Source organism: Onychomys torridus, chromosome 3, assembly GCF_903995425.1.
Source record: "Onychomys torridus chromosome 3, mOncTor1.1, whole genome shotgun sequence".
Taxonomy (NCBI): Eukaryota; Metazoa; Chordata; class Mammalia; order Rodentia; family Cricetidae; genus Onychomys; species Onychomys torridus.
In genome coordinates this window covers 144,184,520-144,200,493 of record NC_050445.1, presented here as the reverse complement: position 1 = coordinate 144,200,493, position 15,974 = coordinate 144,184,520, and the positions used below count along the sequence as shown (strand labels likewise).

Here is a 15,974-nt window from a genome sequence, read left to right as displayed (position 1 = left end):
CCTGATAAAAACTATGAGTATCTGAAACATTCAATTCATTTGTTTCTGTAGTTAGCTTATATAATTGCTTGTTATTTATAAATATAAGAACATTTTTGCATATAGATGTATGTATATCTATTTTCTGTTTTAAGGTATTGTAGACTCCAAGTTTTATTTTAATTTATAATCATGTAGAAAACTATTCATTGATTATCTTTGTTGGTAATATTTCTTTTTCTTGAATATATCTCACATACATAAAATAAAATATTATCATATCCTTCCCCAAGCTTCCTCTGCTTCTGTCCTAACTTGTGCTTCTCTAACTCATGTTTTCTTAATTGATGCTGTCCCTGGGGACATGGTAGGGCATCTACTGGAGCAAGGATATCTACTGTTGGCCACACCCCCAAGAAGAATGAATAGCCCTTTTCCAGGGACTGTCACCTAACAATAGTGATTTCTTGAGTGGTAGTAGATGCCTCCTCATCTATGTAAGAATTTTGTCATGTCCAGAAAGTTTCTTTTTACAGCGCTTTTTTCCTTATCAGATTCTTACATACTTTCTGTTTCCTCTTCCTTCCCATTTCCTGAGTGGTGGTTGTGGTTTTTGGGGAAAGAAGTTTATGAAGTTGTCCTCTTTATGGCTGAGCACATATTCTCTTCTCCTAAGCCCTTTGACCAGTTCTGGTTCTCTGCACTGACCACTGACCACTGTAAAAAGTTTCTCAGATGGAAGTTGAGAGCAGCCCAGATCTAGCCCATAAATATAAATATTAAGAATGAAATTTGATCACATGATCAAAATGATAGTAGCAGATTCCATCAAAGGGCCCATGACTTCGGTAATCATGGGCTTTTGATTTGGATTACGATATCAAACATGACATACTTCAACTCTGATAAGAAAGCAATTAGTTATCATATAAGGGTTGTTCCACTGGGCACATCTTGCCTAGCAGGTCAGCATTGCAGGGTCCAGTGCTGGGTAAGAATATTCAAATCTTTTCTCCCTTTGGAAGTGTGAATGTAATTGGCCCACATAATCTCAAAGGGAGTGGCAGTATTAGTAGTTGTGGCTTTGGTGGAGTTCATGGGGTCTTATTGGAGGAAGTGTGCCACTGTGGGAGTGGGCTTTGAAGTTTCCTATGTTCTGGATATTGCTGAGTGTGTCAGTTGACTTCCTGTAGCCTGCATATCAAGAGCTAGACAGCGCCTAGTCTGCCTGTACACTGCCATGCTCCTTACCATGATGATAATGGAATGAAGCTCTGAAACTGTAAGGGAGACACCCAGTTAAATGTTTTCTTTATAAGAGTTGCCAAGGTCATGGTGTCTCTTTACAGCAATAAAAACTCTAACACACTGATACTACCCTAACAACCTGCAAAGAACCTTTGACCCATTGAAAGCTAACCCAAAGAAAGATGTTTCCAGATTGGATTGAGATTGACTTCTTTATGTCCTGAGAGACCAAGTGTGTAGTGTCTTTAGAAACAGGGTGTTTCCATGTAGTGATGATGGAAAACCAAGGGCACAGCAGCAGCCTGGTTGTTTAGAGAGTCTGTAGTCTCCCTGACCAGTAATTCTTTTGAAGGTTTCTCTTTCCTTGCACTTTGATTTTCATTTAATAGCTCATATCTTCTGTGGGTCTAACTCTATTTAAAATTATATATTGATATTTTAAAATTACATTTTCTATAGAATTTATTTTGATCATGTTTTCTTTAATACCCAGTTCTTTCCCACCTCTCTCCCTACTCCCAATTTCATGTTATTTCTCTCTCCCCCAAACAAAAGAAAAATAAAATCAAACTAAAAAAATCACCCAATAAAACAAAAATTGTCTAAAACAAACAAACAAACAAACAAACAAACAAACAAACAAACAAACAAACACCACATGAAGGTCCCCAAACCACCAAAGAAAACAGGAGTCTGTTTTGTGTTGGTCCACTAGTGGGTATCCATAGGTCTTTTATATATCATTGGTTTTGGTTGATCCATCCTTTATTTCCCCATCCATCATTTTACAGTACTCATTCACATTTTATTCTTTAATCCTCAGAACCCCTTCTCTGCCTTCATATCATATATTCATCATTTTTCCTGATCATTAATTTTTTTTTAGAAATACAAATTTTTAAAAATCCCCAAATAACTCTGTGTTTGTCCTTTAATAACTTTGTTAGCTAGTTACATTTCAAGTTGCCTTTTATATCATTTAAAAACAAATTTAATTTTGTTATTGTTGTTTTGAAATAGGGATTTATGTCCCCAGGCTGGTCTTGAACTCCTGATCCTTGTATCTCCATCTCTCAAGTGCTGAGACTAGTGTGGCTGTCTTTTATCCCTTTTTATCTTTGAGATATCAATCGTACTTATTTTACATGTGTTAGTTGGTAATCCTATTGTCTGTTCTTTTGTGGGTTTAATGTACTGTTCCTGCTGGATTTTGTTCATGATGGCATTTTCTTTGTGGTATTCAGCTAATTTCTTCTTCAGCTGCTGCAGAAACTATCTGAGGCATCAACAGTGTAATTTTCTCAGGAACCTTTCATTCAGTGCCTGAGAACATGACAGGTCACTTCTATTTAAAATGTGGCCCTGCCAGCATGGACAGTTAGGTTCCAAATATGCAGGAAAATATCTTCCTCTCTCTCCTCCAAAGGCACTCTCAAGCAGGCTGTCAGAGAGGTGGCTGGACTGTCATACAGGTATCTAGCCCATCACAGAGGTGGCCAGAGGACAGAAGGCCTTATAAAATATATTAATTTGTTCAAATTATACAGATTAACACCATTGGTATTAATTTTGTTTTTTTTTTTCTATATGAAGTATCATTTTATACAGGTTAGCTCTGCTCCTTTGCATCTACCTCCCAAGCACTAGAATTGCTGGTGTTTGCCACTGTAAAAGGCCACATAGTTAATGAATTTATTTGTATCCTACAGCACCATGCAGAGTGAAATGAGCATTTGATAACATTTAGAGTGAAGTTCTAGTGGCTGAAAGGATGTCTTTATCCAGATTAAGTGATTTTTGTAGACCTTGACTATGCTGCAGAACTGTTCCCTGATTATGGTGTGATTAATAGGGCCAAACCTGAGGCTTCAGAAAGGAATCCCAGTGGTCAGAAGGTTTCTGTGGCCACCACAAGTATTTTTGCCAGTGGGAAAATACAGAAGCTTGGACACCTGCTTGCAATATCAGCTTCTAATGAGCCTTATTAGCAGCTGTGAGCTTGTGTTTCTTGGATAGAGGTTCACGTGGGCATCACCATGGGAGGTAATTTAAGAGCTCATGATGCAGAATGTGTACTCTATTTGTGTCTTGTGAAGTTATTGTCTCCTCGGTCTTTTCCTCTTTGCCCATGTTCAACACACATGCTTTATTGATTGTACCATAATCATACCTCATGGCTGACTAATGACTAATACTCATTCCTTCTGTATCTTACCTGTTCTATGATTTTCTTCCTTTTCTGTTCCTGTTGCAAATCTAAATCCTCTATTTCCACCTGGCTTAAATCCAATGTTAAATGAAGGCGATCTTTTGTTAAAGTATTAGCTCTTTGCCATTTCTGTCCCTTGGAGTTTGGTGGATTTCATTCTGTCTGGTATTCTTTGTCAGATTCTCATTAGGCTAGTCTGTTCAAACTCATTGTATTTCCCTAACAAACCTTGAAATTCTGATACTCCTGGATTCATTCTTTGGTATTTGAATGATAATTTTCCATATGTATTTTGCCCTGCCTATTGGTAGAAAGACTAGCTGCCTTGCTTTACTGATATTTTGGGAGTCTCAGCTTTACCGAAGCCTCAGACTGTATAGGATTCTGATTTCTGCCTGTTCATAAGTGAATTAAATTAAGTTTTAATTATTAGTTAATATTTGATCAAGGTCTTGCTCCATAGTCCAGTCTGTCCTGGTTTATAATTCTCCTAATACAGCCTTCACAGTGCTAGATTATAGTCATGTACCACCTTTCTTTTGTGTTTTAGGTGTTATTTAAAGTTTTGAATTGTCTTTCACAGGAAGGTAGTTGTGGATTTAGTATTCATCGTCCATCAGAGATGGCAGTTGTGATGCACACAGGGAAGTCAGTCGATCACCATGTTTCAGGGAAGTCCCAAAAGCTCTGAGGAGGGAGAGGAAAGAGAAAAACCAACCAAAACAACAGTCACAACCCTCTTCTGTGACTGTATTACAAATGTCCCCTTTTCCTTAAAACACAGGCATGTAAGACTGTGTCCTGTGTGCCACATGCATTTGTTTCTTCTTTTTAAACTGTCTCTATTGCAAAAAGTATTAGAGAAAAACAAATTGATATAAAATTGTTTCATGGCAATATTGAAAATTAATTTGCTCAGAAAAATTAACAGTGTGAAGTAGGTAAGAACTTGAGCTGTGATCAAAAGTCCATTTTTATTTTTCATTTTATTCCATTTATTTTTGTGCATGTATTCACATGTACTGTGACATACAGGTCACAGCACAGGTGTAGTTAGAGGAGTGTTGAAACAATTACTTCTCTCCTACTGTGTGGAGTCTGAGGTCTGGACTCTGGTTGCCTGGTCTGATGCCAACGACCTCCACCCACTGAGCCATGTCATTGGCCCAAGACCATTTGTATGAGTTTAGAGAAAATGGAAATCTTTTATTGATATACTTATGATTAATTCCATATTCTGTACATTTTGGTCAATAAACCTTGTTTTTAAAACCTTTGCCTGAATCAACATAAGCTTTGACTTTAAATAACTGCCCATTATATTTTTTATTTTATAGTGATTTGACAGTGATGTGATCACTACATAAGGCAGGAGGCAGTGCATTTTTCAGTTCAACAGGTATAGATAATGATGACTGTGTTAGAACTCACTCTTGTATCTGAGAAAAGAAAGTGGATATATTCTCTGATTCAGTGTACAGAGTGTAAAAAAGGTAAAAATGAAACATGGTCATCTTTGTTGGTTTCCTGGGATGATTTGTGACTACTTAACGACCAAATGTTTTAACCACAGACCTCAGTCTGCTGTGCAAATTGTGTGATGAGCTGGAAAGGGAAGAAACTTTGAAATCTGACTGAAAGAGCAGAAGCCATTTTCCTTCCTTGTACACGCAGCAGCTTCTGTCTGTAGAATGGATGCCTTTTGTCAAAGGCCCTGAGGAATCACTCTCTTTTTCTTTTTCCTGAATGACACACAGATTAATACAGAACCCTAATAAATAGTGCATATATCTCATCATAACTAGAATAAACCATTTCAATATCCATGGCTTTGACATCTCTCTCTCTCTCTCATACATTTGATGATGAGTTGAAATTCCATAGATATAGTAATATTCATGGAGGCCAGCTGCATGTTAAAGTTCAAGACTTATAACCTTCTAGGTAAATGAATTTGAGGGCAGCCTAAGCTACATAGTATGTTTGAAGTCATTGTGTGCTACACAGTGAGATTCTGTCTCATGAAGCCTAATAATAATAATGGTAATAATAATAATAACACTAAGCCATCCATAAATATTTTCTAGAGACAAGTAATTTTTAAATCATACTGAAACAACTAAACTAAAAAAGTGTAGATTGGTTTAGTAATATGTTCTATTTCATAATCCATATTCTTGATAGTCAGTTTTGTCAGTTTTCTGGATCATGTCACTGTTGATATTTCCTTATATTCAGGATTGTGCAGTGCATTTACTTGTAATATCCTTCAGTTCTGAAAATTTGACTCATGATTGCTTATTCTCTCTCTCTCTCTGTCTCTCTCTCTCTCTCTCATTTTGACAATTACATTAAAAATCAAGTCTTGAAGTTGGAGTGTGCATGTAATAAAATGAATTTTAGTAAATATGTATGGCTTTGCAACCACTATTCCGCAAATAAGTTTTATGTCTACTTGACACAAGCTAGAATCCTCTGAGAAGAGGGATCCTCAACTGAGAAAGTACCTTAATAACAAACATCTGGCTGTAGGCAGCCTGTGGATCATTTTCTTAATTAGTGACTGATGTTGGAGGCCCCATCCCATTGTAGGTGGTTTCATGCCTGGGCTGGTTGGTAGTCTTGGTTACTGTAGGAAAGTAGGCTGAGTAAATTTGGGGAAGCAGGCCAATAAGCTGCACTTCTTCATGACATATGCATCTATCCCTGCCTGGAGTCCATCCTTCAGCAGCTCAGGGCTTGAAGAAATCCACGGAGTAGGCATACACTGACTTTTTTATCTTGGAAAGTAAAGGGAAAGACATTTGCACACTCTCTTGATGGTTTCCTTCTGTATTCTTTTTTTTAAAGATTTATTTATTTATTATGTATACAGAAAAGGGCATCAGATCTCATTAAAGATGGTTGTGGAGCCATCATGTGGTTGCTGGGAATTGAACTCAGGACCTCTGGAAGAGCAAGCAGTTGGTGCTCTTAACCTCTGAGCCATCTCCCCAGCCCAAAACTTTTTTTTTTTTCTGGAGCTGAGGACCGAACCCAGGGCCTTGTACTTGCTAGGCAAGCGCTCTACCACTGACCTAAATCCCCAACCCTCCTTCTGTATTCTTTATTCTGTGTTCTCTATTCCCTGACTTTATTTTTCCTCTACAGCTTATGAACCCTGACAAAATCTTTCAGGAAATATAAAAATTACAATGTGGTTACATTCTGTTTTTCAAGTGAATGTGTATATTTAATCCAGATAAAAACATGTTTTTCATTTCTCTTACATGATTAAAACAAAGTTATCACCAAAACCCCCACACATTGACATCTAACTTGTTATAGATTAACAGGGTGTGAATAAGCAATGAATTTTTCTCAGCCAGTTCATTATTACTTATCTTGATAGGTAATATTTTAAGTAGTCTTAAAAAGAATCACAAACCTAAGTTTTTACATATGAAAAAGAATCAGTCAGCTCTTGTAGCTGGAGACCTTCTCTCTAGCCCCCTGCCAAGCCCTGTTAGACAGCCCACTTATAAAATAAGTATACAGATATTTATATTATTTAAACTGCTTGGCCATTAGCTCAGGCCTACCGTTGTCTAGCTCTTACTCTTATATTTAGCCCATTTCTATTAATCTATACTTTGCCACGTGGCTCATGGCTTACCAGTACCTTACATCTTGCTTCTCATGGCAGTGGCTTGCAATCTCTCTCCTCCCCTTCCTGTTCCCAGAATTCTCTTCTCTGCTTCTCCTACCTATACTTCCTGCCTGGCTACTGGCCAATCAGCATTTTATTTACACAGAGTGATATCCACAGCACTTTCCCTTTTCTTTTCTTTTTTTTTTTAAGGAAGGTTTTAACTTTTACATAGTAAAATTACATATAACAAAACAATTACCAAGCAAGAATTACAGTTACAATATTAAAGAAGGTATCCTATCTATCTTATATTTGTGAGTCCAAGGTTTTATATCTAACTTATCTTTTATTATAATTGAGGAAATTATAACTATCTAGTCTTCAACCACATCAAAGACCTCAGAAGGATATAATATTACCTGAGAACCAGGAGAAGGATGTAAGCAACTTTTGGGAGTCTTGTAAGATAGACAGAGACAGCTAGCAGCCTGGATAGTCACCTAATATTCCTTTGTAAAGTTGGAGCATTTGTCTTCAGCCCACAGGGCTAGAGTCTCTTGGTCACTTCTCTCAGTGTCCTGTAGAATGTCTGGCAGTTTCCTCTGCAAAATGTCCAGGCATGTCCAGTCAATCAAACAGTCCAGGCAAGAACAGTTTCTTGCCCAAATGGCTGTTTTGGCCAAGGTGAAGATAAACTTCATATGAAGTGTCTTCAATGCCCATCTTCCTCTCTGAAGTAAATTGGTGCTGCCAGGAGCAGACATGTCTCACAGTCTAGAAAGTCTAAATTTTAAAAATATTTTAAATGCCATATTCTGTAGACCTTTGAAGTGTTTGAAGATTACCTGTCTATCTGAAATATCTCTGTGTATGCCTAGAAGACTTAACTAACATGGCTATGAGTATGATTATCATAGATGACCAATTATTAATCTATTTTTAATTATCCATTACAATTTTAAATGAGCTATACAAATATAATACCTTAAACATGAGTAGAAATATGCACATAGTATAACAAAATTAACTTTAAGTTTGTATCAATAGACTAAAATCTATTCCAATGTAAAACATTTTAAACAAGTTGTTGCTCTTTAGAAGTAAGTTTCTTAATCTATCCTTTTATCCTGTTATATCTATATCATATCCCCTTTTCTTTTTTAGAAAGAGATTGCATTTATAATCAGCCTGTTTTAAATAAAATAGTGGTTTTTCTCTGTCCCATACCAGAGGGCTCTTCTGATTTGGGACACAAGAAGCTCTTAACTTTTTTTTTTAACAATGTGCTTGGGTTTAGAGAAGGAGTGAGCCAATTCCATCTCCAAAGCCAGCTGGGAATTTGGGCGTAGATTTTCTTACTACTTCCTGCTGGAGGGGGGCGCTGTATCTTATGGGGACATAAAGAAAATTTTAGGATTATGGAGTAGTCCGTGAGGGTAAACTTCTGAGCCAGTTGCCTTGAAACCATTCTGGATGTTGGATCATCTGAGCCATGGTGTCATTGGAGACCTTTCAGGTGGTCTTGGCTGATCAAACCTGATGTATCTTAATCTGGAACAAATCCATAGCCTCTGGCTTTCTGTGGAAACAAAAGCAGAGACTCTTTTCCAAAGCAACATATCCTTATATCCAAATTTTGAAGTCACGGTACCTTTAAAATTTACATATTTGTTTAACTCAACAGCTTTTATGATCAAATCTTTTTTTGTAGTTAAAAATCCCAAAGACAACATAAACCAGATTCTCTGTGTAATATCCATCTTTGTAAGACTGAAACACTGCTGTGGCTGCTGGCTCCGCCCACCTCAGCTTTCCAACATGGCGGTGGTACAGTTTATCTCCAGCTCTGGGTCTGGAGCCATGTGTACCATCAACTATTAGAAGCAGTTCTATCAAAGCAGTGCATAACCCAGAAACTTTTTTTTTTAAACTAGCAAATGCTAAATCTACCATACAGCAGAGTAAAGTGCCTCTTGTAGACTCCTCATTCCCGCCACACTGCAGGTCAGAAGCACACGCCAGGAACCCGCCATAGTAGCTCAAACGGGCACGTTGCAGCTAACTTGAGAGAGACACCTAGGAAGCTGTTTTTAGCTCCCTTTTAGAATCTTTTTTTCAGGTTTTAGGTGGAAACTCTTGCCCCACGTTGGGCGCCGTTTGTAGTTGGAGACCTTCTCTCCAGCCCCCGCCAAGCCCTGTTAGACAGCCCACTTATAAAATAAATACACAGACATTTATATTATTTAAACTGCTTGGCCATTAGCTCAGGCCTACCGTTGTCTAGCTCTTACTCTTATATTTAGCCCATTTCTATTAATCTATACTTTGCCACGTGGCTCATGGCTTACCAGTACCTTACATCTTGCTTCTCATGGCAGTGGCTTGCAATCTCTCTCCTCCCCTTCCTGTTCCCAGAATTCTCTTCTCTGCTTCTCCTACCTATACTTCCTGCCTGGCTACTGGCCAATCAGCATTTTATTTACACAGAGTGATATCCACAGCACTTTCCCTTTTCTTTTCTTTTTTTTTTTAAGGAAGGTTTTAACTTTTACATAGTAAAATTACATATAACAAAACAATTACCAAGCAAGAATTACAGTTACAATATTAAAGAAGGTATCCTATCTATCTTATATTTGTGAGTCCAAGGTTTTATATCTAACTTATCTTTTATTATAATTGAGGAAATTATAACTATCTAGTCTTCAACCACATCAAAGACCTCAGAAGGATATAATATTACCTGAGAACCAGGAGAAGGATGTAAGCAACTTTTGGGAGTCTTGTAAGATAGACAGAGACAGCTAGCAGCCTGGATAGTCACCTAATATTCCTTTGTAAAGTTGGAGCATTTGTCTTCAGCCCACAGGGCTAGAGTCTCTTGGTCACTTCTCTCAGTGTCCTGTAGAATGTCTGGCAGTTTCCTCTGCAAAATGTCCAGGCATGTCCAGTCAATCAAACAGTCCAGGCAAGAACAGTTTCTTGCCCAAATGGCTGTTTTGGCCAAGGTGAAGATAAACTTCATATGAAGTGTCTTCAATGCCCATCTTCCTCTCTGAAGTAAATTGGTGCTGCCAGGAGCAGACATGTCTCACAGTCTAGAAAGTCTAAATTTTAAAAATATTTTAAATGCCATATTCTGTAGACCTTTGAAGTGTTTGAAGATTACCTGTCTATCTGAAATATCTCTGTGTATGCCTAGAAGACTTAACTAACATGGCTATGAGTATGATTATCATAGATGACCAATTATTAATCTATTTTTAATTATCCATTACAATTTTAAATGAGCTATACAAATATAATACCTTAAACATGAGTAGAAATATGCACATAGTATAACAAAATTAACTTTAAGTTTGTATCAATAGACTAAAATCTATTCCAATGTAAAACATTTTAAACAAGTTGTTGCTCTTTAGAAGTAAGTTTCTTAATCTATCCTTTTATCCTGTTATATCTATATCATATCCCCTTTTCTTTTTTAGAAAGAGATTGCATTTATAATCAGCCTGTTTTAAATAAAATAGTGGTTTTTCTCTGTCCCATACCAGAGGGCTCTTCTGATTTGGGACACAAGAAGCTCTTAACTTTTTTTTTTAACAATGTGCTTGGGTTTAGAGAAGGAGTGAGCCAATTCCATCTCCAAAGCCAGCTGGGAATTTGGGCGTAGATTTTCTTACTACTTCCTGCTGGAGGGGGGCGCTGTATCTTATGGGGACATAAAGAAAATTTTAGGATTATGGAGTAGTCCGTGAGGGTAAACTTCTGAGCCAGTTGCCTTGAAACCATTCTGGATGTTGGATCATCTGAGCCATGGTGTCATTGGAGACCTTTCAGGTGGTCTTGGCTGATCAAACCTGATGTATCTTAATCTGGAACAAATCCATAGCCTCTGGCTTTCTGTGGAAACAAAAGCAGAGACTCTTTTCCAAAGCAACATATCCTTATATCCAAATTTTGAAGTCACGGTACCTTTAAAATTTACATATTTGTTTAACTCAACAGCTTTTATGATCAAATCTTTTTTTGTAGTTAAAAATCCCAAAGACAACATAAACCAGATTCTCTGTGTAATATCCATCTTTGTAAGACTGAAACACTGCTGTGGCTGCTGGCTCCGCCCACCTCAGCTTTCCAACATGGCGGTGGTACAGTTTATCTCCAGCTCTGGGTCTGGAGCCATGTGTACCATCAACTATTAGAAGCAGTTCTATCAAAGCAGTGCATAACCCAGAAACTTTTTTTTTTAAACTAGCAAATGCTAAATCTACCATACAGCAGAGTAAAGTGCCTCTTGTAGACTCCTCATTCCCGCCACACTGCAGGTCAGAAGCACACGCCAGGAACCCGCCATAGTAGCTCAAAGGGGCACGTTGCAGCTAACTTGAGAGAGACACCTAGGAAGCTGTTTTTAGCTCCCTTTTAGAATCTTTTTTTCAGGTTTTAGGTGGAAACTCTTGCCCCACGTTGGGCGCCGTTTGTAGTTGGAGACCTTCTCTCCAGCCCCCGCCAAGCCCTGTTAGACAGCCCACTTATGAAATAAATACACAGACATTTATATTATTTAAACTGCTTGGCCATTAGCTCAGGCCTACCGTTGTTTAGCTCTTACTCTTATATTTAGCCCATTTCTATTAATCTATACTTTGCCACGTGGCTCATGGCTTACCAGTACCTTACATCTTGCTTCTCATGGCAGTGGCTTGCAATCTCTCTCCTCCCCTTCCTGTTCCCAGAATTCTCTTCTCTGCTTCTCCTACCTATACTTCCTGCCTGGCTACTGGCCAATCAGCATTTTATTTACACAGAGTGATATCCACACCAAGCTCTACTTTAAATCTTTAGGGTGTATACCCATTCAAATCAATAGTTTTTTTTTTTTTTTAATCAGGAGATTGGGGGAAGAAATGTGTACAAGGAACTAATCATCATCTTTGATCAACAATCAATCCTAGCAAGGAAAGTACGTCAGCTAATAATTATTAGGCTGCTTTGTTTTTTGATCCTTAACCTAATGAATCTGTCTCTTGGCTATGTTTCCTTGTGAACTTTAGGTTGATTTTAGGGTTTTCCATCTCAAAGCTATTATCAAATGTCTTAATCTAACCTGAAATTATTTTAAGGCTTTGTTTAAGCTATGATTCACACTGAAACCTGTGAACCATCTCTCTACATTAATATTAAAAGAATTTAAACTAGCTGGGTTACTGGGACACAATTGTTTTTCTTAATCATTAACCTAAGCCACAGTCTATATAGGTCCTCTGTGACTCTTCCTTGTTTTGTTTTTTATCCTCTGCAACCTCTGCTTCATCGAGGCAGGGACAACCTTTTATCCTATCTTTACCTACGTTAATTTTTCCACTAAACTGACCTCTATCATAATTCCTTACTTTATTTATTAAGAACCCTTAATCATCAAAATCCTATTTAAACTAACACTTATTGTACAACATCAATGCTTCAGTTAAACAGTACAGCTTAAGAGGAAATCATTGTTATAATAATCCACAGGTAAAATTGTCCCATCGAATGGGATATTTCCAAGAGATGATCATGCTGCATTCAGGGCAGTGGGGATCTCCCCATGCCCATTCACACCCTGCCAGATACCAGGGAAGGTGGCACCAACAAACATGTGAAGGCCCAGCAGAAGCAAAAGACACTCTGGGATCTGTGGTCTCAAGGCCTTTCCTATCCGAGATTTACCAATCAGGGTTTGTTTTTCCTAGTGGGCCAATCCCCTGAAGTCAATTGTCATCTGCCACTCCTCTGACATGGCCACTGGCATGCATTAGATTGTGCCTCCAAGGTCCTGCCCAGCTTGATTCTTGCCCTGACTTCCTTCGATAATGAACTATGATGTGGAAGTTTAAGCAAAATAAACCCTATTCTCCCAAGCTGTTTTTGTTCATGGGTTTCATTGTAGCAATAGAAACCATCAAACCAAAACAGGGCAGTTTTGTTACCTCCCAAAGTTCTTTTTTGCACCTTGCCCCACCACCCTCACCTGGTTATAGGCAATTAGGCATGTGCTCTCTTGTACTGTAAATTAGTATGGCCACATCCAGAGTGTCATATACCATGTACAAATTTGTGATTAGCTCAATTTTTCTCTGCATTTTTTACTATCATTATTATTATTATTATTATTATTATTATTATTATCATCATCATTTTAGCTAAGTCAAGATTTCTTCGCAAATCAGTGGTTTATTCTTTTTGTTGCTAAGCACTTTTTTATACAACTATACCATGATATTTCTCCACATGTGAACATATGGTGTGTTTCTAAGTTTTGACAATTATGAATTATAAACAATTATGAATGCTATGCCAACTCATGTACAAGTCACTGTGTAAACATACATTTTATTTATTTTTTAATAAATACCTTTTGTGAACAGTTGGTGTTTTCTGGGCCCTTTCTTCCTTTTGTACGTGTTAAACATATACACATGATTTCCCGACTATAACCCACATCTCATGGCTGTCTAATGTACATTCCATTCCTAATGTATCTAACCTATTCTGTCTATGTCCCACAAGCCACTTGGCTTCATTTATCTTCTTTTCTTCTAAATTCCTATGGTAAATTTGAATATTCCATTTTTCCCATCTTAAATCCAAGACTCAAAGAAAGTGATTTATTTAGCTAAAAACTGATTCCTTTGAAGTCTGTGTTCCATGTAGTGTGAGTGGGTTTCATTCTCTTTCTATCTTTCTATGCCAGAGTCTCGTTGGTCCAGACCAGCTTCAAACTGCCTATGTCTTGAACTGTGATCCTACTACCTTCATCTCCCAAATACTGGGACTACAATTGTGCCTGTCAGGATTCATTATTTAGGATATCCATTTTGAGTGTATTATTTACTCAGCTTCCTCTATTAGGGAGAAAACTGGCCACAGTGCTTCCCTGACCATTTCAGGTTTTCCCCAACTCCTGCTAACATATCAGCCTGAGTAGGTATCTGATTTCTGTCAGTTTATAAAAGATAATCTTAATTATTAATTAATTATTTCTTTACTTCTGGTTTTGCTACATAGTCCAGGTTAAACTGGTACTCATAGTCCTCTGTTTTAGCCCATGTACTAATTTGCTCTGTCTTACAATTTTTAAATACATTTTTCAAATTTTGCAGCATTTATTTTTTTCTTTTTTTACAGAAGGGTAGTTGTGGCTTCTAATGTACTATCCTGCAGAAATCAGAGATGTGTTGCATACAGGAGATTCATTAGATCACCATGTTTCAGTGAAGACCCATTATCTATGAGACAGGGGAGGAAGAAAAGGAGAACAGCCCAAATCATCATTTACAATCCCTCATCTATGACTGTATTCCAAATCTTCCCTTTCTCCTTAAAACACAAGTGTAGTTGGTTGTCTTGTACTCTTTGCTTTTTGAGCTCCCACATAAATCACACAGTCTTATTCTTATTTATAAATGCCTGGCCTTAACTTGGCTTATTTCTAGTCAGCTTTTCTTAACCTAAATTATCCTGTGTACCTTTTATTCCTGGGCTTTTGCCGTTCTCTTCCTTTTGTAAATCTTACTTTCACTCTTACTCAGTGGCTGACTGTGTGGCTGGATGGCTGGCCCCTTGAGTCCTCCTTTCCTTGTTCTTGCTTTCATACCTTTTCTTCTTGGTTTTTCTCCTTCTATTTATTCTCTATGTCTGCCAATCCTGCCTATTTAGCTCTATATTAGACCAATCAGGTGTTTTAGACAGGCACAGTAACACAGTTCACAGAGTTAACCAAATGCAACATAAAAAAAAATAAAACACATCTTTGCATCATTAAGCCAAAGTGTTGTACAGCATTATCAAATGTAGCATAGCTTAAAACAATATTCTACAACACACAAGCATATGTGATGTTATTCTGTGTTCTACACACATTTGTTTCTACCTAGCATGTTTATTGACAAAATATAAGTGGGAAAACAGGTTTAGCATAAAATAATTCCTTGGAAATATTGAAAATCAGTATTACCTGCTGACTAAAAATTGCAAATGTGGAATAAGATGTGGATTTTGATATGATCAAGAGACTCTTTCTAATGAACTTGGTGAAAAGAAAACATTTTAGTGATGAATGTATAACTAATACTTCTATATTCTGTATAGTTTGGTCAATAGAATTTTCAAAATCATGACATTTCAGTGAATGTTCAAAATTAAACAATTTCCCATTGTTTTTGTTCCTTAGTGACTCGAACATAACAAATTTCAACACCAAGAATGGAAAATGTGCATTTTTATCTAGAACAAGACTAGATAATGATAGCTGTGGTAAATCCTACTCCTGTGTCTGTGAGAAGAGACTCAATAAATTCCCTTAGTAACTCTACAGCAAGATGTAAACGTAAAATGGAGTGTGCTGATCCTCATTTGTTTCCTGTAATAATTTGTGATTCCTTGTGAACAAGTGTTTTGATCACAGGACTTAGTCCTCTGTGCAAACAGAGACACAAGCTTGGAGAGGTTGAGAATATTCTCTAGAATCCGACTTGACAGAGAAGAGGCCATCTTTCTTTCTGGAGGAGCACATCTTCTCTGGTGCATGGATACTCTTTGCCCCAAGCCCTGAAAAATCTGCTCTTTCTGTTTTCTAAAACACCCATAGAACTAAATAAAGAATCCTAATAAACAGCCTGAGTATTTCATTATCAATAGTATACATTGTCTTATTTGAAAGCACAATTAAGAAATGTGGGCTTCAATTTCTTACTTATTAGTTGATTGCTGTTTTATTTTGTTTTGTTTCATGTAGAAGTTTTCTTCATTATTATACACATTTCTTTTGCCCATAGAATATAATTTTAAATTCGAACAGTTGCAGGGATAGTTGAAGGAACTACTGAATATATTTTATCCAAGACATTAGTTGTCATACCCACT

The 15,974-nt window shown here is 37.2% G+C and overlaps 1 protein-coding gene across 4 annotated transcripts in view; it reads left to right on the top strand.

Annotated features, from left to right (window-relative positions):
* Positions 1-15,723, top strand: part of LOC118580887 (killer cell lectin-like receptor 2) — a 33,163-nt gene extending 17,440 nt beyond the window's left edge. For 3 of the 4 annotated variants that reach the window (XM_036182909.1, XM_036182908.1, XM_036182910.1), the window contains one exon: positions 15,283-15,723. In XM_036182909.1, the coding sequence (XP_036038802.1) occupies positions 15,283-15,415 (133 nt within the window). In that variant the 3' untranslated portion in view covers positions 15,416-15,723. The remainder of the gene's footprint in view (positions 1-15,282) is intronic. The other variant, XM_036182911.1, reaches the window with a different exon arrangement.
* The last annotated feature ends 251 nt before the right edge of the window (positions 15,724-15,974 follow it).